Source organism: Mytilus trossulus, unplaced genomic scaffold, assembly GCF_036588685.1.
Source record: "Mytilus trossulus isolate FHL-02 unplaced genomic scaffold, PNRI_Mtr1.1.1.hap1 h1tg000247l__unscaffolded, whole genome shotgun sequence".
NCBI classification, from domain to species: Eukaryota; Metazoa; Mollusca; class Bivalvia; order Mytilida; family Mytilidae; genus Mytilus; species Mytilus trossulus.
In genome coordinates, this window is record NW_026963318.1 from 1376600 (window position 1) to 1403760 (window position 27161).

General features: G+C 31.6%; 1 protein-coding gene and 1 long non-coding RNA gene across 2 annotated transcripts in view; one reads left to right on the forward strand and one right to left on the reverse strand.

The window, feature by feature from the left end:
- The window catches only part of LOC134701659 (uncharacterized), a 40355-nt gene extending 26321 nt beyond the window's left edge, over nt 1-14034 (reverse strand). Inside the window, exons 1-5 of the mRNA XM_063562795.1 lie at nt 13986-14034; nt 11612-11652; nt 10556-10574; nt 9348-9502; nt 7899-8058 (exon numbers count right to left, since the gene is read on the reverse strand). Coding sequence (XP_063418865.1) covers nt 7899-8058; nt 9348-9502; nt 10556-10574; nt 11612-11652; nt 13986-14034 — 424 coding nt within the window. The remainder of the gene's footprint in view (nt 1-7898; nt 8059-9347; nt 9503-10555; nt 10575-11611; nt 11653-13985) is intronic.
- Nucleotides 14035-21355: 7321 nt separating this feature from the next.
- On the forward strand, nt 21356-23091 carry LOC134701614 (uncharacterized). The gene is made up of 3 exons (XR_010104161.1): nt 21356-21428; nt 22383-22473; nt 22907-23091. It is a non-coding gene; the product is annotated as an uncharacterized LOC134701614 (long non-coding RNA).
- Nucleotides 23092-27161: the final 4070 nt, after the last annotated feature.

The window sequence follows — 27161 nt, forward strand, 5'->3', positions numbered from 1 at the left end:
CCTTCCGGAGCATCTTGGATTTTCCCAATTTTTTGGTTGGGTTCGTGTTGCTCAATCCTATGTTTTCTCTGTTGTTTGTGTTATTTTGATTTTATGTATGTCTTTTTCGTTTTAAATCAATGCTTTGTCACTTTATTTTTATTTTGAACTACTTTCCGTTCGGAATTTCCGTTGGAGTATTTGTTTTTGTAAATATATAGTTATCAAAGGTACCAAGACTATAATTTAGTACGTCAGACACGCGCCTCGTCCACACAAGACAACTCAGTGACTCTCAAATCCAAATAATTATAAAGCCAAACAAGTACAAAGTTGAAGAGCATTGAAGATCCAAAATTCAAAAAAAGTTGTGCCAAATACAGCTAGGATAATCTATACCTGGGATAAGAAAATCCTTAGTTTTTCGAAAATTTAAAGTTTTGTAAACAGACTATTTATAACAATGTCCACATTTTTGATATTCATATCAACACAGAAGTGTTGACTACTGGGCTGGTGATACCCTCGGGGACGAAACGTCCACCAGCAGTGGCATCGACCCAGTGGTGTAAATAGTTATCAAAGGTACCAGGACTAAAATTTAGTACGCCAGACGCGCGCCTCGTCCACACAAGACTCATCAATGACGCTCAAATCGAACTATTTATAAAGCCAAACAAGTACAAAGTTGAAGAGCATTGAGGATCAAAAATTCCATAAAGTTGTGCCAAATACGACTAAGGTACTCTATAACTGGGATAAGAATATCCTTAGTTTTATACTTTTTACATAATATATGGTACTTTAAATATTAGTGTAACGATTGTAATACATCTATCAAACATATAATCACTTATAAAAACCAGTGTATCAAGTTTATATTTTGGGATATATTTCAGGAATGACACAGTTGTTGATGGATAAAAAAAGTTATGCGTTTGATTGTTTATAAATACGACCATAGTAACACTGTTTCAATAAAACTGGAAAATTACTATTAAATATAAAAATGTTCTAACACCGATAGGAAACATTTTTTTGATTGAATCAAAGTTGCTGCAATATAATGATAAGGTATTTTTCTTGCAATGTTTTAAGTGTATTCATATATTCTTCATTACAATTTATTTTTACATACAGATACTTGTCAAATGTAAATATGCATTTAGATGTAATAGAATCATTTGAAAAGAAAAAACATTATATAATTCTTGTGAATCTAACTCGATATGCAATATAAAAAGTAACAATAGATCGTCAATTTAAAAAATTGTGTTATCTTTCAACTATATGATATTGTGGTTAATAAATATTGCATAATATGTATCAAACGTTTATAACCACCATACTTTGAACAGGTGCATCAAAAACGTGGCAGATGAAATGGGGTTTAACGTGCTTGTGAGGGATAAACCTCCCCGAACCTAGGGTAAAACAAATAACAAAATATAAAATTTAATTATTTTCTGAAATGATAAAAGATCGGTTCGAGACATAATTGCAGCTCAACTAAATAAATTTAATAAATACATCAGATCAAAACATTTGAAAATAAAAGTACTGTAATGTAAAGCTAATTCAGTCTAAGGAATATATCATAATCTCCCAGACATATATCAATCATTACGCTTCCATCGGATTTAGTGTAATGACGTCATAAACAGCCCGAAAATCGTATAACATTGTGTAATGCAAGATAAAGATTTAGGATAATCGCCCAATAATTGTAGATATATAGCAATATATATTTAGTTTTAATTTATTTTTTCTAAAAACATAATCGATATAAGTACCAATAAAACAATATTTAAAGATTGACCTTCTTTGTTAAGTTGGTGACATTTAATAATAAGTTTATTCAAAGATTCAATCATTTTACATGGATTGTATCTATATCAAAGGGCTTTGTAAATTACATTACAGTAACCGTAAACACCAGGATGTGATAACACGTTTTTATATGATTTATACATCCACATTTTAAACCAAATCTATGAAATAACGAATACATTTTGAATTAAAGAAATAGTAATGAGGGTCCAAGAGGGTAAAATATAATCGGGAATGCAAAAACAATTCTTTTGTTGTTCATTTTTGTATGTAGTTTCAAGTGTGAAACTATATTATCCAAAACTAGGAAAGGACAACAATTGTAGACTGTGTTGGGTTTATCGAAAATTATTTCCTTTAACAAACTATCTCTGCAAAATAGATTGATAATTCTTGAATTCTTAAAGCAAACATATCATCAAAGTATGTAGCGATAGATGTTTGTTAAAGTAATAATAATATTATATTTAGACGGATCTTTTTTTGGCATTTGTTCTTTTTGAATAGTCGAGTAGTTACTATGCTGGTTTTTTTTGTAACAACTGTTGTATATGTAAATAAATAACGTCCTTTTTTTTGCAGAAATGAAAATGTAACGAATGTTATCATTTATTATTTACTATTCGGACAATTCGAAAAATGTATGATAAATCTGATAATAAAAAAATATGCATACTGTCAAAAAAATGCTTTATTAACATAAAACATAAATAAAATTGAGTATGGAAATGGGGAGAATGTCAACGAAACAACAACCCGACAAAGGGGGTTACAATATCCGAAAGGCCACTAATTGGTCTTCTAAGTAGCGTAGTCCCCAGTTAGCTGTGAAAAAATAGTTCAGTTCAAATGGACTTCGAACTTAACTCCAAAACATATAAATGAACTAAAATAAGAACGCATACAATACTTAAAAGACCAGAGGCTATTGACTTGGGACAGGGGTAAAAATGCGGCGGGTTAAACAGGTTTCGTGAGATAAAACATGTTTTCGATATAAACATAATTTGAAAAAAATGTTGTGTTCATGATTTCTGAAATAGGCAATTTTCCTTCTAAAACTACGAAAAAATCAATAAACAAATGTCCAAAACTAGACCGAAATATTTAAGCACAAGCAGGCCATGTTCCCCTCATTTCAGTCTCCACTAAAAGGCTTTTTCTTTTCAATACAAAAAAATCGAATTAATAGCAGTTTTAAACTATCGTTCTATACCTTAGTCAAAAACATTCACATATTTATTCAAATCTAGAATATACATGTGCTTATGCAAAATCCAATTTGCTGCACTTAGTATCAAAGGCATTCTAATATAGCTTGTGCCAGATTACAACTAGATTTTAACATAGTAAATATAAGGCAGTCACGGTTTTTTCAAAGTAACTTTTAAGTTTATTTCATCATATAGACTTGGAATCTCTGTACTTGCTGAACTCCATCACACATAACGGTATAGCTGTTGTATAAACTGCACTCTCCTGTTTCTATCGAAATTACGAAGACCTTACATTCATCAGATATTTTGCAATGCAATGCACATTCGATTGAACTGCTTGATGTAATGACTTGGTTGGCTGGGGCTGTAAGTATCATGCTATTTGAGACTAACGTATACTGAATTTGATTCTGTGTATAGGGTAAATAGCCTAAAACAAATGACGAAAGCATGACTATTGTATTAAACAATATACAGCTTAAATATTATAGAGTAAACATGGTTTAACTTTTGAATGGTCATTTACCGTTTAAACATGTTATATTTGGTGATTTTTTAATCCTTTATAATCTGCTTAAGTTGCAATATTTACGTATTTTTTTCTGACTTTTTATAACTTATATTATTTAATGAGAATAAGACAACAGTTTTACATGTATGCATTTCAAATTCAATGGGTAAAAAAACAACTTAGACAGTTTGTACTCAATAAAGAAAGAATGAAAAAAGCCTCGTTCTGAATATATGCGATTTCAGCTTGTGATAATTATTGGTACATGTTTATCTATTTGATCGAACGTGTACAGGTTATAAATCATGTTAACTTTGTGATTTCTATGTAACAAAATAGGTGAAAAACAACGAAAAAGTAGCAAAAAGTCATTTATCGGCAATATCAAATTATACGTTAATCAAGTATGATAAATTTACACTAATATACAAATCTGACCGCAATAAATCAGAACGGAAGAGAAAAAGGAATGAAAACAGAAATAGAACTTTACATGACATATTGATTTTGTTTAAATTCTAGACGCCTCATCACAGAGAGTCACCAGAGCCTACAATATAGATATATTGATGACTGAATTGAAACGTATTTATCGATATTGTACAAAATTGAACATTTAAAATATTATTTGTTTATAGTTAACACGTCTTTTCTTTATTATAGTAATTATATATAAGGTCGGTTCGATTGGGATATTGAGTTCATGCACGAGTGAAATCATGTGGTTTTAAGTCATTCGAGCCATTGCAGTCAAAGTGTATAGTAGCATTTCGCAAAATAAATAATATTATTAATCATATTATTTATTTTCAAATTTGTGGACCACAAGTATGGGGGAAACAGTACAAGCTGCTCAATAGCTATATATATACTGTAAACCAACTTATTTTCGCGGATACTTTATTTCGCGTTTTACCCTTTCTTGACCACTTCGCGGCTCCTTAATTTCGCGATAATCTGATTTCCTTGATGAAGTTTATTAAGAAAAGATCAAAGATTGACATATTCGCGACGATTTATATTCGCGTCATTTTTCTACTCTCGAAAGTCGCCAAAATAAATCGCTCGCGAAAATAAGTTCGTTTACAGTATATAATTATTTGAAATTCCAACAATATTACACTCATATTTATAATAAACTGTACGCTTGTCTCAGGTTATTTGTTAAATATTGTATGTTCGTTTGAGTTTACGAATTAAAACTTAATAGAGATGACCAGGATAATGACGAACGAACGTACGAAAGCGTAACTTGACGAATCGTACGAAGCGGGAGCGGTAATTTAAACATATTAATGAATTAATCCAACATAAACTTGTACAAGTGAAAGAAATTGCATGGTTCTGCATGTAGTATAAAGAAATAGTATCTGCATGTTTATAAGCTTACTCCAATCATAAATAGATTAATTTTTGCTACAATAGAAAAAGATGCACTCGATATCCAAGACTTTTTAAAATTTGAGATCCCAAAAGTGTTTTTGGGGGGTATAAAATGGTGAAAGCATAGATATCAAATTTTACTATATTGATATAATTTATTTTTTATTTTAAATCTTGTTTTCTTTTCCGAAATTCATCTATCTTCGTTGGATTATGCCCCCAGACAAGCCAGATAGGCTGATTACAAGGAAACCTGATCAAATCAAAGAAATAAGTTCCTAAAATTTTTTTTTTTAAATATTTTGCACGTCGTAAAAGGGGATGCTATAAAAATAGATATTGAAGTTTATTACTAGTGTATTGATACTTTTGCTAATCAAAGTGCAGTTTCATTACATATGGTTATTATATTTTCCGCTCATTTAATTAGCTTAATCATTATTATTGCAAATTTATACGTATACTATTATCTAATTTACAACGCACACGGATAAGGGTCCAATCGTTGAGAGCTAAGGGATATAGCCCTAGAAAAATTGGATCTGGATCATCCGACCCACGCACACAGATAGGCCTAAAGTACATTTCAACTGGCTGAGTATCCAATTATTGCATAAAACAAATAAAAAATCAGACAATATAATTAAAAATTCATTTTGAAATGTTGGTTTCGACTTTCTTTAGACAAATACATTTTTTGTGTGACATTTGTCCGATTGCTATATAATATGGCTTCATGTGAAAATCGACAATTTCGGACAAAGCTCTTATTTTAATTATAGTTAACATGTAATTACCGGAAATTAAGTTGTTTTGTACCTATTTTTACCTAAATCAATGAGTATATCCTTCCACATTTCAAACGTAAAAAAAATGACCTATATACTTGAAAGGCTTATTATTGGGAAGAAGCGAAATACATTATTTTGTCGCCGAAACTCCAAAGCGATAACCAAGTTTACAATTTACGAATGAAATACATTTGTACTCCATGCCTGAACAGCACTCTCTGGATTTGAATCGTTTATTGTATTTCCGTTAGTTCTACCATTGGTGTCCAGGATCATAACTAAAATTCTTAAATTTCCTTCCACGAGGACCAAAACTGCATTGGCTAGAGGTATAAGTAAGGATTGAGATCTCACAAAACAGGTTTAACCTAGCCGCATGTTTGCGCCTATTTCAAGTCTCTGGCCTTTGTTAGTCGTGTATGTATTCTTTAATTTTTGTTCGTTTATTTGTGTTGGAGTCTAGTATGACGTCCATTTTCATTGAACTAGTACATAATATAATTGAGGGGCCAGCTGAGGCCCACCTCCAATGCGGGATTTCTAGCGGGGTTGAGGGCCTTTTGTAGCTTTCGCCTGTTATCTGCTCTTTGGTCGGGTTATTGTCTTATTGAAGAATTCCCCATTTCCATTCTGAATATATTTAGAAATATATTTTGCTGATTTTGTTTTGTAACAGCGGTCCAGGTTTTTGCCTGATGGTTAAAGGAGAATATGTCAGGAAATCACAATAAGGCTTGCAATTTCAAGGGACCATTTTGATTATTTTTTGTATTGTTATTTTGTGATAATTTAACAGAATTACAGCCAATTGCATTGAGTGTGTAGGTAAAGGTAGAATGTTTGGTTAGCTTGCTTGTTAGCTAAACAATGAAGTCAATATTATATAAGGTATACTACCCTCCTTTTATTATGGGTCAAAGAACGGCCTTCAACACAAAGCATTGGCTATTATGTATATTTTTTTTTCATAAGCTTGGGTAGGGTGGTGGGGGTGTTCTACCTCACAAACGCTATTGCTATTTTTTTTTATAATCATTAGTATCTGCATTTATTTTATAAATTTGTTGTGAGGTTCCAATGTCGCCATTTGCATTTTTGATGGACCAAGTAAGCCTTGTATGAAATTTCATGACCAGTTTAACACTAAAAAGATTGCTCCGTCAGAGGTTGATAGGTATGATAAAAGACTACCATATGAGTTTTAAGGAGAAGAGGGGGGGGGGGGGGGGGGGGGCTAGGATGAAATTTGAAAAGGCAGGACATGTATATGGTGTTTAAAAGGGTCCGGATTACAATTTATGTAATAAAAAAGTCAGGATAAACTAATATAAAAAGGCAGGACCGAATTGGGTGAAAAATAAAAAGGACAGAGATCACAAAAAGTGCAGGAGAACATTTAACATACTGCACCCAGCCCCTCCTCATTTAATTTTTTTTTTGAACGGGTTAAAAAAAACCATATTTTTTATATATAAACTGATCGATGAGATTACATATAAAACTTGAATACCCAATTAAAAAGACAGATAAAAAAACGATCCCACAGTATCACATTTAAATTATCTTGCACTCATATCTGTACGAGTATAGTAAAAGTTGTCGACGCACTCGAATACTCCTGCGCGTGATGTTTATTTCATCATGCGTCCAACAATTATGAAAACTACATGAATATGATATCGTAACTTACGTAATACTTGTATACTTCTTTTATCGATAAATCATGAAACCATTTAAAATTGGTATATATAATGCATTTCTCTCTATTATCTTGATTGCATCCGAATACAATTCAAACATATAAATCATTACATAACAACACCTTTTTTTTTAGGTACGTTTGTAAACATACAATTACCGCTCCTTATACGTTCGTTCGTCGAGATAGGCTCGTTCGTCAATATCCTGTTCATCTCTAATGGGACCGATCTTCATGAACAATATGATCGTTACTTTCCTTCATTTTTAAAGTTGTGTTTGCTTACTTTGACATATTTTTTTTCATTTCTGTAGGGAATCTATTTTAAACATCCCCTAAATTATTACTGATCAAATTCAATTATATCAGTTTGATCTCGTTATTAGAAAATAAAGAATATTTAACGATGTTTACACTGTCAATTTACAAATATAACTTGAAGTACTTTCCTCATATGTTCATTCATAATCACGATTCAGTTAACATACCTGTTTCATATACTGATAACCTCCATCCACCTCCACATATCTGTTCAGAATCACCACGACATTCAAAATCACAATCAAAATCACCCTTGAGGTAATAATCATTTACATCTTCAGGGCCGTACTGATAAGGATCATTCCCACAATGACATTCTTTGGAGACCTAACAATAATTAAATCTGTATTTTTGGTCAAAACAATAATATTAAGGTTAAAATATAAGAGAGATGACGATGGCGACGATTTGGCCTATTTTCTTAATTTGGATTTTGAACAAGACTACTGCCCAAAAATAAATTCAACAACTGCGCCATGATCATCCTAATTCTCAATTGTTAATTACAAATTTAAATGTTCAATGGAAATATATATTTGCTTTGGACGCCTTAAACATGGTAAGTTACTGTGGATTCATTAATATTCGTTGGATACTGATTTTTCATGGATTTTGCGTGTTCAGTAGAAGCACGGAATCAATTGTAAAACAAATTACACATTTTCTAAAGGAATGAGTGACGACTTTGCCAAAACAACGAAATTAAATATCCACGAATTTGTAAGTTTTTCTTAAACATTGTTGAACCAAGAAATTTGGTACCCTTGATAATAAATAAATCCACAGTATTTAATGTACTGTTTTCATTATTTTTTTATGTTTAAATATTGGGCCACCGTGTTCTACCTATGCCTTTGTCAAAATGTTTTCGATTATTTATACTTTAAATCATACATTTATCGCAGACTTTATGTCAGTCTAACATTCCATCCGCTGAATTGATGTATTTTTACATGCAGCTCTGATATAAAGTAAAAATTATAAAACAACTTGTATTACATATTTTAAAAATGTTGCATCTGTGGATGAATGAAACAACCGTTTTTTTCCCATTTTTGTGCTTTAATTTATAAAACTGAAAAAAGATTTCCTATGAAAGCTGTTTGACTAACAGTTAATTGCGAAGGCAAATGTGTACAACACAACAAAAAGAAGTTTTTAACGACATTGAGTGACTGTACAACCCTTGCACGGTTGGCAACTGTGCAATAATACTTTAATGAGTGCGCTTACTGAACACACCACCTATTGTTTGGGGGCGCAATAACATGCATAATCCATATAACGTACTTTTCTCCTTGTTTTGAATAAATTATGCAATCCAATATTTTGGCAATTGATTTATAATACGTTCATGTTAGACATGTTAGATGTCACAAACGCAAAAAGAAGGACAAAATCAGAAATAAATTAAATTAAGTGAAAGACAGGACAAGTCAGTATTTTCTCCGAATTGACGTACTTTTATTAAATGTTATTTTATTCAAATGGATTCATATTAATTCATTATATTCCTCACGGTCAATGATCATTTTCGGAATCAGTTATCGTTGAATAATACCACTTGTAACATGTGTAATGTCTTGAATGTTTTTGTTTTCAAATTAAAACATTACCTCTGTTCCAGAGTACATGTAACCCTGTTCTTTACAGTAAAGCAAACACAAGTTGTTTTCCATATCTGAGGGGTTGCTTAAGTCATCCAACACATATTCATGTGGTAACAGTCTAATATTTGTATCAATGAAACATCCAACATAGTCATTGCTACCTATTCAAAAGACAATTAAAATTCACTAGACAAGTTAACAAGAACCATAGGTAAACCATGTATAGCAAGATACATAACTTTGAAATTATTGCCTTCCGTGGGTGTTTATGGGTAATCAAACATGTCCTTTTTTTATGAGTATAGGATAGGAGGAAACATTGTATTTTAAGTAATGTATATTTGAAATTAGCAAAATAAAAGAAAAAGTGTTTGTGTATTAAATACAGTTAATGTAACCCTCCTCGTTCCTGTATTGTCGTGAAAATGTCTTGCTGATGATTTCATGAGGGGAAAAACGAATACTGTGAATTCATTTATTTTCGTGGGTACCAATTTTAGTGGATTGAGAAAAACCTGCATATTCGTGGATATTTAATTTCGTGGTTTTTGGTAAAGTCTGCATACAATCTTTAAAAAAAATTGTATATTTCGTTGAACATGCGAATTCATGAATCTTCTGTATCCACGAAATCCACGAAAATTGGTGTTCAATGAATATAAATGAATTCACAGTATAAGAGTATCATAAAATTGAGAATGGAAATGGGGAATGTGTCAAAGAAACAACAACCCGACCATAGAAAAAACAACAGCAGAAGGTCACCAACAGGTCTTCAATGTAGCGAGAAATTCTCGCACCCGATGGCGTCCTTCAGCTGCCCCCTAAACAAATATATACTAGTTCAGTGATAATGAACACCATACTAATTTCCTAATTGTACACAAAAAACTAAAATCAAAATAATACACGACTAACAAAGTCCAGAGGCTCCTGATTTGGGACAGGCGCAAAAGGCCACCGGGGTTAAACATGTTTGTGAGATCTCAACCCTCCCCTTATACCCTAGCCAATGTAGAAAAGTAAACGCATAACAAATACGCACATTAAAATTCAGTTCAAGAGAAGTTCGAGTCTGATGTCAGAAGATGTAACCAAAGAAAATTAACAAAATGACAATAATACATAAATACCAACAGACTGCTAGTCATATGTACATACATGTCGCATGTTATCATTATGTATGAAATATCGAAAAAATGAAAAGAACTTACCAATCACCTGTACTTGACACTGAAAATATAAATAGATGGTTTTTACATGACTTTTTATATAGTTCGCATTACCTCTACTTGTACGACAGTCTCATCAAATTATATTGAAAACGCATACAATGAATATGTATGAATAAAACACAAAATGCATCAGTTAAAATGAAAGACAGGAATTGAGATTATATTGATGTCTCGGCTGGATACGCATGAGATATTGAAAAAGTGTTTTGATATTTTCTATTTGTATTATGTCTTTCCACTGGATATGCCTGATGTGTAATGCTAAAGCTAAATGCTTTTAAGACAAGATTAATACATTGAATAAAATTTAGAATGGAAATAACAAAAAACACAGCCGAAGTCTACCAAAAAACACATCTAGAGGCGTGACTGAGTAGCCCCCCCCCCAAAAAAAAAGAATGTGCAATATTTCGGCAAAAAAGAACGTCGTACTTAACTCTACAACATATAAATTCAACTTTATAAAAATAAAATTGATAGTTTTCATGATTTTGATAAAATGTTAAAATGAGTTACACAAGAAATGATTTCACCTGAGTTTCTCGTATTCTCGGTTTGAGGCGAAATTCATTTTTACTAATAACCCATTCATTTCTGAATATATTCTATGAACTATATATAAGCTAGGATACTCAATCTTCATGCTGGGTGATATTAAGCGTATCAAATACTGCAAAAAAAGACTTCTTTTTTTACATAAAGATGGTCGCTTAAGGTCTTTTAAAACGAAACCAGTTTTGAAAATTTTCAATAAGAAAAAGGGTAATTATCACAATATGCAAATGCTATGCACATCAGGTAGTGGGATGCCTTTGTTAATAGATATAGTTATCAGTATATATAAATTAGATTAAAACAATACTACCTTTAATGATTCCACAGTATAAACACACATTAATACAATAAACAGCTTCATGAACATGATTATCTCACGAATTGTAACGACAGAGTCTACTGTAATATACGATTATATGAGCTCCTTGAAACAAAATAAATCGGTGAACTGTCTGAAATACTCTAAACATCACAAATTACTGATCTGATAGCCAGAAACGATTCTCCTCGAACTGAATGATCTGAAGAATAATTATTTGTTAAGAAATAAACATTGCTAATAAACAATGATTAAAACATTAAAAACATATATTTATCAGCAATCTATAATAAAAAGACATCTGTCTTTATTGGATAAGTATCCTTTAAACTACATGTTAAACAATAAGCATGCTAAATAATAGACTTTCGATTAAGCAAATCATGCAATTAAAGCGTAACATTGGAAATATAAATAATTTAAAACAAGTAAACTAAGAAAACTTTCAATTATTTGAACCATTATTTGAACAAATACAATAATTTCAAAAACTCTTGTTATGCCAAAGTAATCAAAGAGAAATGTAATTAGAAAAGAAGTACAAAACCTTTATTAACAAGCCATGCCTAATTTAAAATAATTAAAGTTGAATAATATCTATTGCATCTTTAATACCATTGTAACGATTATATTATTTCTAAAAACGAGTCAAATCTAGTCATTACTCAAGGAATATTTTTAAGAACAACTTGATCAAACAGCAGGGCTACGTTGATGATATTTGGTTAAATAAAAAGACTCGATTTGTTAAAGACAAATGGATTTAAACAATACTTCAAAATATGACAAAGTTACAAAATCGTTTAAAAGAATCTGTAATGGGAAATGCATACAAAGGGATATTACAGTCATTTTTGGTGCTACATGTAGATCGTGTACAAAAATCCTTTTTACCGTCAAACAAGCTTATATATATCCTATTGTTATTTTTTGTACCTAGGCTGCTTTCTTATTTATGTAAACTCCACATCTTCTTCAAGATGCTCGCAAGCACATATGTATGTGAATTTATACCTCAACCTGTAGTACAAGTGTTTTTTCATGTGTGAAAAAGTAACAAAAAAAACCATGATAATAATTCCAACATTCCGCTTTCAGTTGTCTAAGGAAGTTTGAATATGATTTGCAAATGCCTTAATTTGAGCAAAAATAAGGATATATTTTAGTGTCTGTTATTTTCAATCATAAATGGAAGACTTTGTTTTTGCCTGATAGTATCGAGCATTAATTTTTATCGTTAGTTTGAGGCTTTTCAATAAAAGAAAAAATGAAAGGAGTTGGCAGATAACTGTAGCATTTATTGTTTATTGTTTTTATTATGAATAATAACTGCGACCTTGCTAAAGAACGAACGATTTCGCCTATTTGTATGTACATCTAGAGAGGGAGAAGAGATATGTATTCACTTTATAAGGAATAAATGTAGAGGTGTTGGATAAGTAGCGGGAAAATAATTGAAGATGGGACTTGTGCTAGATTGTACGTTTGCCCATGTGTAGGTTTACCCTTTCTTTAAGTCATTACTGTTGCAAGACTTAGAAATGTTTAATTTTCATTTAGTACGTTTTCAAACTGTACCACGACACAGTACTATTTAGTATATTTGTTCCTACAATAACAGGGTGTTTTCTTTGTCCAATAATTGCAAAATTTCTGCAATGTATAAAATAGTCACTATTTAAACGCCTCATTTAGTCATTAGTTAAGCATGTTGTTTTGTTAAAAAGAACTATTTTTTCTATGCCGGCTGAGTATTGGAAAATATTTACAAGAAATGGTACGAACATCTTTAGAGTTACGCAAGTCTTCATGTTTCAGCTCTGGATGTCCCAGTGAAGACATATTTTCTTTTAAATCTTACGTAGAAATAATTGAAGTACAAAGTGGGCAACATGAACAAATATGGAAATATGAAGCACATCTTGACACTAACTCGTCTTCTGACAAATTCCGAACTGCATAGACATCAAATGAAGTTATTGGTTTCTTGAACAAAAGCCGTTCTTTTTAATAAACGATTTTTTTATATAAATATATATTTGTTATTTTTCGAGAAGATAGAACCAATGGGAAAATAACCACAGTTGACCTTCATATAATGCAATATGCCGACACATACATTTTTTTATATTCCAACATTGCCACCATGAACTAAGTCATGCATAGACATGGCGATGATTTATTCAAACAAAATGAAATACTAATTATAATTAGTGCTTACTTGCATCTTAAAGAAGATGTTGAATGTACTGAAATATAAGACATATTTTCTTTTAAATCTTACTTAGAAATAATTGAAGTACAAAGTGGACAACATGAAAAAAAATATGGAAATCTGAAGCACATCTTGACACTAACTCGTCTTCTGACAAATTCCGAACTGCATAGACATCAAATGAAGTTATTGGTTTCTTGAACAAAAGCCGTTCTTTTTAATATACGATATTCTATATCATATGTATTTGTTATTTTTCGAGAAGATAGGACCAATGGGAAAATAACCACATTTGATCTTCGTATAATGCTGACACATACATTTTGATAGTCCAACATTGCCACTATGACCTAAGTCATGCATAGACATGGCGATGAACTCCAGTATGAAGAATGAAAAAGTCTTACATAACATTAAAGCATTATTTATTCAAACAAAATGAAATACTAATAATAATTGCAAGTGTGCCTTCTTGCATCTTAAAGAAGATGTTGAATGTACTGAAATAAGACAGTAGCCTAACTACAAAAATTTACCACAATGTATCTATTAGCATGTTTAACAGTAAACATTATATTGGGTAAACATCACTGAGACGACAATCTAGCATAAAAAATAACTAACAGACATCTATGTACAAGTTTTACTATAAGATTAGATGAATAATATCCACATGGCATCTGTTTTCAAGTTTGACAGCAACGTAACAAAACCGTAGGCGAGCAGTTAGGCAAAAACATATCTACATGTATTTAAATAACTTTCACAAATTGAATTGAAGTAAAATTAAGTTAAGTTACATTTAATATAGTACACTTTTTTTAACCTCCGGCTGTGGGGTGAGAACTTGGGATGTTGCTGCTGTCAGTCGCTCATCTTACCGCTGCGCCACAGACACTATTGTCAAAGATTATAAAAATTAAAGCATTTAACATTACTGCATGTTCAAGAAAAGTCAAATAAATTATACATGATAAGTATTCTTACTTTCAGCTTCCTTTTGTCTAAGGAAGTTTTGATATGATTTGCAAGGGCCTTAATTTGAAGCACGAATAAGAGATAATATTTTAGTGCCTGTTATTTTTTTTTATCATAAATCGAGCATTTGTATCGTGTGTTTTAGGCTATTAATAAATAAATAAATGAATGGAGTTATAAGATAAATATAGGAATTATTGTTTATTGTTTTAAATGAATTTTGTTTTTGCTATAATAACCTCAAATCTGTGATACAGTTGTAATATATGCCGCTGAACAAAACGCCTTATGAGTAACAACTGCGACCTTGCTAGAGAACGAACAATTTTGTCTATTGACTATACAAATTAAGAGTAGAGATATTTTTCTAAGGAATTAATGTAGAGGTTTTGAATTAATAGCGGGAAAAGAAATGAAGGTTGGACTTGTGCTGGATGGGACGTATGACCATGTGTGGGTTTACCCTTTCTTTAAGTCATTACTATTGCAAGACTTAGAAAGGTTTAGTTTTCATCAAATACTTTACCACGACACAGTACTATTTAGTATATTTGTTTCTACAAGAAAAGGGTGTTTTCTTTGTCCAATAATTGCAAAATTTCTGTTATGTATAAAGTAGTCACTATTTAAACGCCTCATTTAATCATTAGTTAAGCATGTTGTTTCGTTAAAAAGAACTATTTGATATGCCGGCTGAGTATTGGAACGCTATTTACAAGAAAGGGTACGAACATCTTTAGAGTTACGTCCCCGCTAAACGCAAGTCTTCATGTTTCAGCTCTGGCTGTCCCAGTGAAGACATATTTTTTTTTAAATCTTACTTAGAAATAATTGAAGTACAAAGTGGACAACATGGAAAAAAATATGGAAATCTGAAGCACATCTTGACACTAACTCGTCTTCTGACAAATTCCGAACTGCATAGACATCAAATGAAGTTATTGGTTTCTTGAACAAAAGCCGTTCTTTTTAATATACGATCTTCTATATCATATGTATTTGTTATTTTTCGAGAAGATAGGACCAATGGGAAAATAACCACATTTGATCTTCGTATAATGCTGACACATACATTTTGATAGTCCAACATTGCCACCATGACCTAAGTCATGCATAGACATGGCGATGAACTCCAGTATGAAGAATGAAAAAGTCTTACATAACATTAAAGCATTATTTATTCAAACAAAATGAAATACTAATAATAATTGCTAGTGTGCCTTCTTGCATCTTAAAGAAGATGTTGAATGTACTGACATAAGACAGTAGCCTAACTACAAAAATTTACCACAATGTATCTATTAGCATGTTTAACAGTAAACATTATATTGGGTAAACATCACTGAGACGACAATCTAGCATCAAAAATAACTAACAGACATCTATGTACAAGTTTTACTATAAGATTAGATGAATAATATCCACATGACATCTGTTTTCAAGTTTGACAGCAACGTAACAAAACCGTAGGCGAGCAGTTAGGCAAAAACATATCTACATGTATTTAAATAACTTTCACAAATTGAATTGAAGTAAAATTAAGTTAAGTTACATTTAATATAGCACACTTTTTTTAACCTCCGGCTGTGGGGTGAGAACTTGGGATGTTGCTGCTGTCAGTCGCTCATCTTACCGCTGCGCCACAGACACTATTGTCAAAGTTTATAAAAATTTAAGTATTTAACATTACTGCATGTTCAAGAAAAGTCAAATAAATTATACATGATAAGTATTCTTACTTTCAGCTTCCTTTTGTCTAAGGAAGTTCTGATATGATTTGCAAGGGCCTTAATTTGAAGCACGAATAAGAGATAATATTTTAGTGCCTGCTATTTTTTTTTATCATAAATCGAGCATTTGTATCGTGTGTTTTAGTCTATTAATAAATAAATAAATGAATGGAGTTGGCAGATAAATATAGGAATTATTGTTTATTGTTTTAAAATGAATTTTGTTTTCGCTATAATAACCTCAAATCTGTGATACAGTTGTAATATATGCCGCTGAACAAAACGTCTTATGAGTAACAACTGCGACCTTGCTAGAGAACGAACAATTTTGTCTATTGACATGTACAAATTAAGAGGAGGAAGATATATTTTTCACTTAATTATAAGGAATTAATGTAGAGGTTTTGAATTAATAGCGGGAAAAGACTTGAAGGTTGGACTTGTGCTGGATGGGACGTATGACCATGTGTGGGTTTACCCTTTCTTTAAGTCATTACTATTGCAAGACTTCGAAAGGTCTAGTTTTCATTAAATACGTTACCACGACACAGTACTAATTAGTATATTTGTTTCTACAAGAAAAGGGTGTTTTCTTTGTCCAATAATTGCAAAATTTCTGTTATGTATAAAGTAGTCACTATTTAAACGCCTCATTTAGTCATTAGTTAAGCATGTTGTTTCAATTCGTTAAAAAGAACTATTTGATATGCCGGCTGAGTATTGGAACGCTATTTACAAGAAAGTGTACGAACATCTTTAGAGTTACGTCCCCGCTAAACGCAAGTCTTCATGTTTCAGCTCTGGCTGTCCCAGTGAAGACATATTTTTTTTAAAATCTTACTTAGAAATAATTGAGGTACAAAGTGGACAACATGAAAAAAAATATGGAAATCTGAAGCACATCTTGACACTTACTCGTCTTCTGACAAATTCCGAATTGCATAGACATCAAATGAAGTTATTGGTTTCTTGAACAAAAGCCGTTCTTTTTAATATACGATATTCTATATCATATGTATTTGTTATTTTTCGAGAAGATAGGACCAATGGGAAAATAACCACATTTGATCTTCGTATAATGCTGACACATACATTTTGATAGTCCAACATTGCCACCATGACCTAAGTCGTGCATAGACATGGCGATGAACTCCAGTATGAAGAATGAAAAAGTCTTACATAACATTAAAGCATTATTTATTCAAACAAAGAGAAATACTAATAATAATTGCTAGCGTGCCTTCTTGCATCTTAAAGAAGATGTTGAATGTACTGAAATAAGACAGTAGCCTAACTACAAAAATTTACCACAATGTATCTATTAGCATGTTTAACAGTAAACATTATATTGGGTAAACATCAATGAGACGACAATCTAGCATCAAAAATAACTAACAGACATCTATGTACAAGTTTTACTATAAGATTAGATGAATAATATCCACATGGCATCTGTTTTCAAGTTTGACAGCAACGTAACAAAATCGTAGGCGAGCAGTTAGGCAAAAACATATCTACATGTATTTAAATAACTTTCACAAATTGAATTGAAGTAAAATTAAGTTAAGTTACATTTAATATAGTACACCTTTTTTAACCTCCGGCTGTGGGGTGAGAACTTGGGATGTTGCTGCTGTCAGTCGCTCATCTTACCGCTGCTCCACAGACACTATTGTCAAAGTTTATAAAAATTAAAGTATTTAACATTACTGCGTGTTCAAGAAAAGTCAAATAAATTATACATGATAAGTATTCTTACTTTCAGCTTCCTTTTGTCTAAGGAAGTTTTGATATGATTTGCAAGGGCCTTAATTTGAAGCACGAATAAGAGATAATATTTAAGTGCCTGCTATTTTTTTTTATCATAAATCGAGCATTTGTATCGTGTGTTTTAGGCTATTAATAAATAAATAAATGAATGGAGTTGGCAGATAAATATAGGAATTATTGTTTATTGTTTTTAAATGAATTTTGTTTTTGCTATAATAACCTCAAATCTGTGATACAGTTGTAATATATGCCGCTGAACAAAACGCCTTATGAGTAACAACTGCGACCTTGCTAGAGAACGAACAATTTTGTCTATTATCATGTTCATATTAAAAGGAGGAAGAGAAATTTTTCACTTAATTATAAGGAATTAATGTAGAGGTTTTGAATTAATAGCGGGAAAAGAATTGAAGGTTGGACTTGTGCTGGATGGAACGTATGACCATGTGTGGGTTTACCCTTTCTTTAAGTCATTACTATTGCAAGACTTAGAAAGGTTTAGTTTTCATTAAATACTTTACCACGACACAGTACTATTTAGTATATTTGTTTCTACAAGAAAAGGGTGTTTTCTTTGTCCAATAATTGCAAAATTTCTGTTATGTATAAAGTAGTCACTATTTAAACGCCTCATTTAGTCATTAGTTAAGCATGTTGTTTCGTTAAAAAGAACTATTTGATATGCCGGCTGAGTATTGGAACGCTATTTACAAGAAAGGGTACGAACATCTTTAGAGTTACGTCCCCGCTAAACGCAAGTCTTCATGTTTCAGCTCTGGCTGTCCCAGTGAAGACATATTTTTTTTAAAATCTTACTTAGAAATAATTGAAGTACAAAGTGGACAACATGAAAAAAAATATGGAAATCTGAAGCACATCTTGACACTAACTCGTCTTCTGACAAATTCCGAACTGCATAGACATCAAATGAAGTTATTGGTTTCTTGAACAAAAGCCGCTCTTTTTAATATACGATATTCTATATCATATGTATTTGTTATTTTTCGAGAAGATAGGACCAATGGGAAAATAACCACATTTGATCTTCGTATAATGCTGACACATACATTTTGATAGTCCAACATTGCCACCATGACCTAAGTCATGCATAGACATGGCGATGAACTCCAGTATAAAGAATGAAAAAGTCTTACATAACATTAAAGCATTATTTATTCAAACAAAATGAAATACTAATAATAATTGCAAGTGTGCCTTCTTGCATCTTAAAGAAGATGTTGAATGTACTGAAATAAGACAGTAGCCTAACTACAAAAATTTACCACAATGTATCTATTAGCATGTTTAACAGTAAACATTATATTGAAAAACATCACTGAGACGACAATCTAGCATCAAAAATAACTAACAGACATCTATGTACAAGTTTTACTATAAGATTAGATGAATAATATCCACATGACATCTGTTTTCAAGTTTGACAGCAACGTAACAAAACCGTAGGCGAGCAGTTAGGCAAAAACATATCTACATGTATTTAATTAACTGTCACAAATCGAATTGAAGTAAAGTTAAGTTAAGTTACATTTAATATAGCACACTTTGTTTAACCTCCGGCTGTGGGGTGAGAACTTGGGATGTTGCTGCTGTCAGTCGCTCGTCTTACCGCTGCGCCACAGACACTATTGTCAAAGTTTATAAAAATTAAAGTATTTAACTTTACTGCATGTTCAAGAAAAGTCAAATAAATTATACATGATAATAATTCTTGCTTTAAGCTTTCTTTTGTCTAAGGAAGTTTTGATATGATTTGCAAGGGCCTTAATTTGAAGCACGAATAAGAGATAATATTTTAGTGCCTGCTATTTTTTTTTTATCATAAATCGAGCATTTGTATCGTGTGTTTTAGGCTATTAATAAATAAATAAATGAATGGAGTTGGCAGATAAATATAGGAATTATTGTTTATTGTTTTTAAATGAATTTTGTTTTTGCTATAATAACCTCAAATCTGTGATACAGTTGTAATATATGCCGCTGAACAAAACGCCTTATGAGTAACAACTGCGACCTTGCTAGAGAACGAACAATTTTGTCTATTGACATGTACAAATTAAGAGGAGGAAGAGATATTTTTCTAAGGAATTAATGTAGAGGTTTTGAATTAATAGCGGGAAAAGAATTGAAGGTTGGACTTGTGCTGGATGGGACGTATGACCATGTGTGGGTTTACCCTTTCTTTAAGTCATTACTATTGTAAGACTTAGAAAGGTTTAGTTTTCATTAAGTACGTTTTCAAACTTTACCACGACACATTACTATTTAGTATATTTGTTTCTACAAGAAAAGGGTGTTTTCTTTGTCCAATAATTGCAAAATTTCTGTTATGTATAAAGTAGTCACTTTTTAAACGCCTCATTTAGTCATAAGTTGAGCATGTTGTTTCGTTAAAAAAGAACTATTTGATATGCCGGCTGAGTATTGGAACGCTATTTACAAGAAAGGGTACGAACATCTTTAGAGTTACGTCCCCGCTAAACGCAAGTCTTCATGTTTCAGCTCTGGCTGTCCCAGTGAAGACATATTTTTTTAAAAATCTTACTTAGAAATAATTGAAGTACAAAGTGGACAACATGAAAAAAAATATGGAAATCTGAAGCACATCTTGACACTACCCAGCAGGCACTCAACGTTGAATAAACGTTGAAATGAGGTTGAAATGTGATCAACGTATATTCAACGTTGAAACAACGTAACATTTTCAACGTTGAGGAATAAACAAACATTCAACGTTGAATTAACGTTGATCATTTCAACGTTGAAATTGGAACGTTGATTCCACATTGAATCAACGTGTATAATTTATTTCATTGTAGGCCTATATAAAAAAAAACATCATTTAATTATCAGAAGGCAATATACATGCATAACCGTAGAAGTATATATTTATAAAGAAAAGAATGAAACAAAACAGTATAGTACTATTCTATTGATCACCATTTCAACCTGAGTTTTGTGTCACAGTATGAGAAAAAGGGGGAGGGGTAAGTCGTTTGATACTGAATTTCTCGGGAATAAGAAATATAATTTATTAATTTTATTTCACATAATTTTAATTTGAACACAAAGATAACATGTAAGAAATTTGAAATAGTAAGCTGATAATTATCAATAATGATCGCGATTTCTTTCATTCATATTTTCGCGGGATTTGAACAGGAAGTTACATTGCACATGCGCATTATGTAAACCCGCATTTCAAAAAGAACAACAAAGGAAGAAGTCGATCGAAGAGAAACTTTCCGTTTATCACGTATATTTATGGTATGTAGATGTTTGCATGTGGCTATCACGGTTTGTCATATTTATGAATTGTGTTTAGAAACTCTGAATTGGTATCAAAATTATAACGTCAACATTGTAATGTACTCCAGAAAACAGATCAGGACACATGGAAAGGCCATCATGTATAATTTCCTCCAATTATACTATTTCTAAGAGCATTTAATGTGGGAAAGCATATTAAGTTTCGTTTTAAAGTTTTAAGGTAAAGAAGAAAATAAGAAAAAAGGGGGATAAGCAAGTGTTTACATTATTTTCACAGGCACTTGTTTCTATCCATTGGAAGAACCACTATCAACGTATATTTACGTTGATAGTGGTTCTTCCAATGGATAGAAACAAGTGCTCGTAAATATACGTTGATAGTGGTTCTTCCAATGGATAGAAACAAGTGCCTGTGATTATTTTGCTTTTATAAATTTCCCAACATGTTTACTTTATACCATACATAGGCGGATCCAGGGGGGGGGGGGGCCCTTTCGTAGGAAAAATTTGGTTGATTAAATACCGAATCACTGAGGCATGACTGGAGCGCCCCCCCCCCCCCCCTTACGGCCTTAGGTCAGTCAGCGGGCCCCCCTTATGAAATGTTCTGGATCTGCTATATCTTGTATATATATATATGCGATTCGTTTAGTTAAATTTTAAGGCTTGGTAAACCACATACTTTTTGACGATAATAAAGAATGAATTTCCACTGGACAACAAAGTATTAAATTTGAACTATCATTCATGTGATGGAAAATTGATACATTAATTGTCTTATTTTTACAAAAACAAGTCAGTCTGACCCTTATCTGATCTTCAGGTGACCTCTGACTCTGTTTAATACGAGAAAAGCCTGTTTACATTAATGTGTACGTAATCTGGTTTTGAATGTTATAGCAGTCCATTATCTGATATCATGAACATGTATTATTATAATTTATTTTACAGAAGCTTGTCATACAGATCAACGTTGAAATGCATCAAGTGGAGCAACATTAAAAGTCAGTTTTGGGAATTCCAGTCTTTAAAATCATCAAAGGTAGGTTTTTTGTCTGTATAACTATATACCATTTGTGTTCAAAGATTAATCTATTGTGTATTCTAATTTTGTTTACCTGACATACCATTTTATGTTTGTTATTATATCTAAGCTATTCTTGTACAAATGTATAAGAGCTCTTATTAAAAAACATCTTAGGTAAAGTGTTTTCATTGTTATCAATAATATAATGAAACCTGCAGTCTTTCAAAACTCTGATTGAAGCTTCTTCATAAACAAAAAACTACCAATAGTAAACATTCATGTATATATCTTTATTAAGGATTATCTTATTACAATATGTGCTTCGTCGTTATGGTTTTATTTGTTTTCAATGCTTCTAGAAACAAATTGAAAGTGGCTCAAATTTAAAATATCTTTTCAGGACATTATCACATACAATTTATATTTATTATAATCTGATTTTTTCCAGAGTTTAAATATACTGCAAGAGTAAAATGATGTCACTTGGAAATACATATCTGATAAAGACCACTCCAGCTGAAAGTTTACTGCAGAAAGATCCAGAGGTGGTGGAAGAATGATGACATGCAATAAGGACAAAAAGAGACAAATATAACAAATGAATTTATAAAATAAATCTTGTATCAAAAGAAATATGTTTGTATTACTATTTTTGATATTGTTTGTGAGTAAATAAGTATTAATTTAATGGTTTATGAGGGTAATATATACATTTATATAACATATATGTATATATAATCAAGGACCTTAGTTTTTTGTGGAGAGTTGTCTGGTTAGCAGTCGTGCAGCATATTCTTATTTTCATAAATATTGCGATTATCCTGAACACATGTTGGATCTAATAATGTCTTCATTCTTCCTGTGATATGATACTTTTAAGAAGGGCTTAACATTGGTTGGTCGTTTAATATAAACTACTTTGAACTTGTGAGAATTGTTTAGAACTATTCTACATCTTCTTTCCTTTCTGTTTTGAGATCCTTTCTGTGGTGTCAGGGAATAAAGTGTATGTCATAATTTTTATGCAGTGTAATCCAAGTCATTGAATGATTTGTTTTTCTAATAGCTATTCACAACAAGAAAAACTACAAGTAAGAACATATCAGAAATGATAGGTGTCCACTTATATATTGAAATAGATAATTATGTATAGTTATTGTTAAATACAAGTGGACAGACACAATCATTTCAGCTATTCCTTCTGCCAAAAGGATTTTAAAATGTGACATTTATGGTCTAGGATTTTGACTGTACAAGCACCAAATGTTGTTTAAGTAACAGTTGATGTATTTATTTAGATGTCTTCCATTTAGCTTATCTTTTGTTGGTCATGTGTGTATTGGTGAGACAAACACTTTAACACCAACGCTGCCTGTCTACCATCTAACAACAGCAAAAACATGGAAAGCAGGTAAAAAAGTGGTGTATGTAGCTTTATAATAAATTTCATGAATATACTTTCAACTTCTATTCAACCTTGAATCAACGTTGAATGGATGTTGAAACTTCAACGTTGAAATGACAACGTTAATTCCAATTTTCAAAATCAAACATAAATTTGACATTGTTTCAACGTTGAGAAACAACCTTGTTTAAACGTTGAATCAACGTTGAGTGCCTGCTGGGTAACTCGTCTTCTGCCAAATTCCGAACTGCATAGACATCAAATGAAGTTATTGGTTTCTTGAACAAAAGCCGCTCTTTTTAATATACGATATTCTATATCATATGTATTTGTTATTTTTCGAGAAGATAGGACCAATGGGAAAATAACCACATTTGATCTTCGTATAATGCTGACACATACATTTTGATAGTCCAACATTGCCACCATGACCTAAGTCATGCATAGACATGGCGATGAACTCCTGTATGAAGAATGAAAAAGTCTTACATAACATTAAAGCATTATTTATTCAAACAAAATGAAATACTAATAATAATTGCAAGTGTGCCTTCTTGCATCTTAAAGAAGATGTTGAATGTACTGAAATAAGACAGTAGCCTAACTACAAAAATTTACCACAATGTATCTATTAGCATGTTTAACAGTAAACATTATATTGAAAAACATCACTGAGACGACAATCTAGCATCAAAAATAACTAACAAACATCTATGTACAAGTTTTACTATAAGATTAGATGAATAATATCCACATGACATCTGTTTTCAAGTTTGACAGCAACGTAACAAAACCGTAGGCGAGCAGTTAGGCAAAAACATATCTACATGTATTTAATTAACTGTCACAAATCGAATTGAAGTAAAGTTAAGTTAAGTTACATTTAATATAGCACACTTTGTTTAACCTCCGGCTGTGGGGTGAGAACTTGGGATGTTGCTGCTGTCAGTCGCTCGTCTTACCGCTGCGCCACAGACACTATTGTCAAAGTTTATAAAAATTAAAGTATTTAACTTTACTGCATGTTCAAGAAAAGTCAAATAAATTATACATGATAATAATTCTTGCTTTCAGCTTTCTTTTGTCTAAGGAAGTTTTGATATGATTTGCAAGGGCCTTAATTTGAAGCACGAATAAGAGATAATATTTTAGTGCCTGCTATTTTTTTTTTATCATAAATCGAGCATTTGTATCGTGTGTTTTAGGCTATTAATAAATAAATAAATGAATGGAGTTGGCAGATAAATATAGGAATTATTGTTTATTGTTTTTAAATGAATTTTGTTTTTGCTATAATAACCTCAAATCTGTGATACAGTTGTAATATATGCCGCTGAACAAAACGCCTTATGAGTAACAACTGCGACCTTGCTAGAGAACGAACAATTTTGTCTATTGACATGTACAAATTAAGAGGAGGAAGAGATATTTTTCTAAGGAATTAATGTAGAGGTTTTGAATTAATAGCGGGAAAAGAATTGAAGGTTGGACTTGTGCTGGATGGGACGTATGACCATGTGTGGGTTTACCCTTTCTTTAAGTCATTACTATTGTAAGACTTAGAAAGGTTTAGTTTTCATTAAGTACGTTTTCAAACTTTACCACGACACATTACTATTTAGTATATTTGTTTCTACAAGAAAAGGGTGTTTTCTTTGTCCAATAATTGCAAAATTTCTGTTATGTATAAAGTAGTCACTTTTTAAACGCCTCATTTAGTCATAAGTTGAGCATGTTGTTTCGTTAAAAAAGAACTATTTGATATGCCGGCTGAGTATTGGAACGCTATTTACAAGAAAGGGTACGAACATCTTTAGAGTTACGTCCCCGCTAAACGCAAGTCTTCATGTTTCAGCTCTGGCTGTCCCAGTGAAGACATATTTTTTTAAAAATCTTACTTAGAAATAATTGAAGTACAAAGTGGACAACATGAAAAAAAATATGGAAATCTGAAGCACATCTTGACACTAACTCGTCTTCTGACAAATTCCGAACTGCATAGACATCAAATGAAGTTATTGGTTTCTTGAACAAAAGCCGCTCTTTTTAATATATGATATTCTATATCATATGTATTTGTTATTTTTCAATAAGATAGGACCAATGGGAAAATAACCACATTTGATCTTCGTATAATGCTGACACATACATTTTGATAGTCCAACATTGCCACCATGACCTAAGTCATGCATAGACATGGCGATGAACTCCTGTATGAAGAATGAAAAAGTCTTACATAACATTAAAGCATTATTTATTCAAACAAAATGAAATACTAATAATAATTGCAAGTGTGCCTTCTTGCATCTTAAAGAAGATGTTGAATGTACTGAAATAAGACAGTAGCCTAACTACAAAAATTTACCACAATGTATCTATTAGCATGTTTAACAGTAAACATTATATTGAAAAACATCACTGAGACGACAATCTAGCATCAAAAATAACTAACAAACATCTATGTACAAGTTTTACTATAAGATTAGATGAATAATATCCACATGACATCTGTTTTCAAGTTTGACAGCAACGTAACAAAACCGTAGGCGAGCAGTTAGGCAAAAACATATCTACATGTATTTAATTAACTGTCACAAATCGAATTGAAGTAAAGTTAAGTTAAGTTACATTTAATATAGCACACTTTTTTTAACCTCCGGCTGTGGGGTGAGAACTTGAAATGTTGCTGCTGTCAGTCGCTCATCTTACCGCTGCGCCACAGACACTATTGTCAAAGTTTATAAAAATTAAAGTATTTAACTTTACTGCATGTTCAAGAAAAGTCAAATAAATTATACATGATAATAATTCTTGCTTTCAGCTTTCTTTTGTCTAAGGAAGTTTTGATATGATTTGCAAGGGCCTTAATTTGAAGCACGAATAAGAGATAATATTTTAGTGCCTGCGATTTTTTTTTTATCATAAATCGAGCATTTGTATCGTGTATTTTAGGCTATTAATAAATAAATAAATGAATGGAGTTGGCAGATAAATATAGGAATTATTGTTTATTGTTTTTAAATGAATTTTGTTTTTGCTATAATAACCTCAAATCTGTGATACAGTTGTAATATATGCTGCTGAACAACACGCCTTATGAGTAACAACTGCGACCTTGCTAGAGAACGAACAATTTTGTCTATTGACATGTACAAATTAAGAAGAGGAAGAGATATTTTTCTAAGGAATTAATGTAGAGGTTTTGAATTAATAGCGGGAAAAGAATTGAAGGTTGGACTTGTGCTGGATGGGACGTATGACCATGTGTGGGTTTACCCTTTCTTTAAGTCATTACTAT